Source organism: Octopus bimaculoides, chromosome 11, assembly GCF_001194135.2.
Source record: "Octopus bimaculoides isolate UCB-OBI-ISO-001 chromosome 11, ASM119413v2, whole genome shotgun sequence".
In the NCBI taxonomy this organism is placed as follows: Eukaryota; Metazoa; Mollusca; class Cephalopoda; order Octopoda; family Octopodidae; genus Octopus; species Octopus bimaculoides.
In genome coordinates, this window is record NC_068991.1 from 21,129,869 (window position 1) to 21,131,412 (window position 1,544).

At 33.8% G+C, this 1,544-nt stretch overlaps 1 protein-coding gene across 1 annotated transcript in view; it reads right to left on the bottom strand.

The window, feature by feature from the left end:
- Nucleotides 1-1,544, bottom strand: part of LOC128249066 (solute carrier family 22 member 6-like) — a 23,703-nt gene that overhangs the window by 13,304 nt on the left and 8,855 nt on the right. The window contains exon 4 of the mRNA XM_052971671.1: nt 487-621. Within this exon, the coding sequence (XP_052827631.1) occupies nt 487-621 (135 nt within the window). The remainder of the gene's footprint in view (nt 1-486; nt 622-1,544) is intronic.

The following is a 1,544-nucleotide window of genomic DNA, read 5'->3' on the forward strand; positions in this document are numbered from 1 at the left end:
TCAATCCTTTCTATATAAACGAAAATGAAGTAGATTGACAAATTTATTTTTTGAACCAGTGGAAGACACGCAAGATGTCGAAATATTGTTCACGAGATAGCAAATGGCACTCTTTTAATTTTGATATTATTATTATTATTATTATTATTATTATTATTATTATTATTATTATTATTATTATCATTATTAAAGTGAATAAATTGGCTTCAATGCAGAAGTGCACCCACATCGAATTTGGATCTACACAAACTCATTCAATTTAGATTTGTTACACCAACTAAAAGTTCATTTTGTATTATAGAAATACAACTGCGAATTCTATATCACTCATTCCATCTACTCCAGGGTGATGCAAAGCAAAGATTACTCTGGTGAGAATTACGTGAAGACCGTAGTAAATTACTGTAAGACTCAAAATATACGTTATTTTTTCTGTTACGCTATCTCTTTCATACATCCATAATGTTGATAAGATCGTCTTTTTACCTTTCCGCTATCGCCATATAAGATGCAGCAGTAACGATTTCCAGCAAAGCCATCACACTATAGCTGATGTAGATACTGCCAATGAGAACTTCTGCCATTAGTAAAACACCGTTCAAGGATGCTGTATTCACAACCCTGTAACAAACAAAAATATATTTGAACTTACTCGCTAAAACTCACAAGAGCAGTGGGGGTAACAGCATAACCAAACCCATTTCTGATACATATCCCGGATCACGAATGCTAATTACTTGTCCGTTTCTCACACAAAAACATGAGTTAAATAAATATTCTTATTTTTAATACACAGAAACAGGAACACGAGCACGCACACACACAGAAGATTTCTCCAATCACATGTTTTTGCAATCAGCTAAAATATTATGATGGTAATTCATGATTGATGAACTGACTCAATTGAGATTGGATCGTTATATTATAGAGATGGATAAAATAATTTAAACTGACAATATATGATAAAATGCATGTAAGAGGACAAATATTTACATGGCTTCTTATTACATTATTTTCTCCTCACATGACCAATAATCACTAGACAAAAATTAACTCTCATAGTATCATGTCTTGTGTTCTTCCAAAATACACAATATTGGTTATAATCAAATACTGGAACAGAATATAAGTTACTTCAACAAAAGTAACATCACCGATTATTCTGCTAGTAGGTGAACGGTAACTGTAGGTGTGGCTGTGTGGTAAGAAGTGTGCTTCACAGCCATACGTAGTTCCGGGTTCAGTCCCACTTCGGGCACCTTGGGTCTGTGTCTTCTACTATGTTTCTGAACCAAACAAAGCCTTGTGAATAGATTTAGTCGATGGAAGCTGAAAGATTCGCATCGGGTTTTAGCCACTAAGCCTTTTTTCTATTTTCTCTCCTTGTTTATTTCTATGTTCCTTTTTGTCGAAGAGCGTAGGCTCGAAACGTAAAAGACTTTCTCACTCTCCGAGCGTTAAACCAATGCATCTGTTTGTTGTTTACACACCCGTCTTCGTCATTTGCTTTTTTTTTTGTAAATTATCACTATATATATATATAT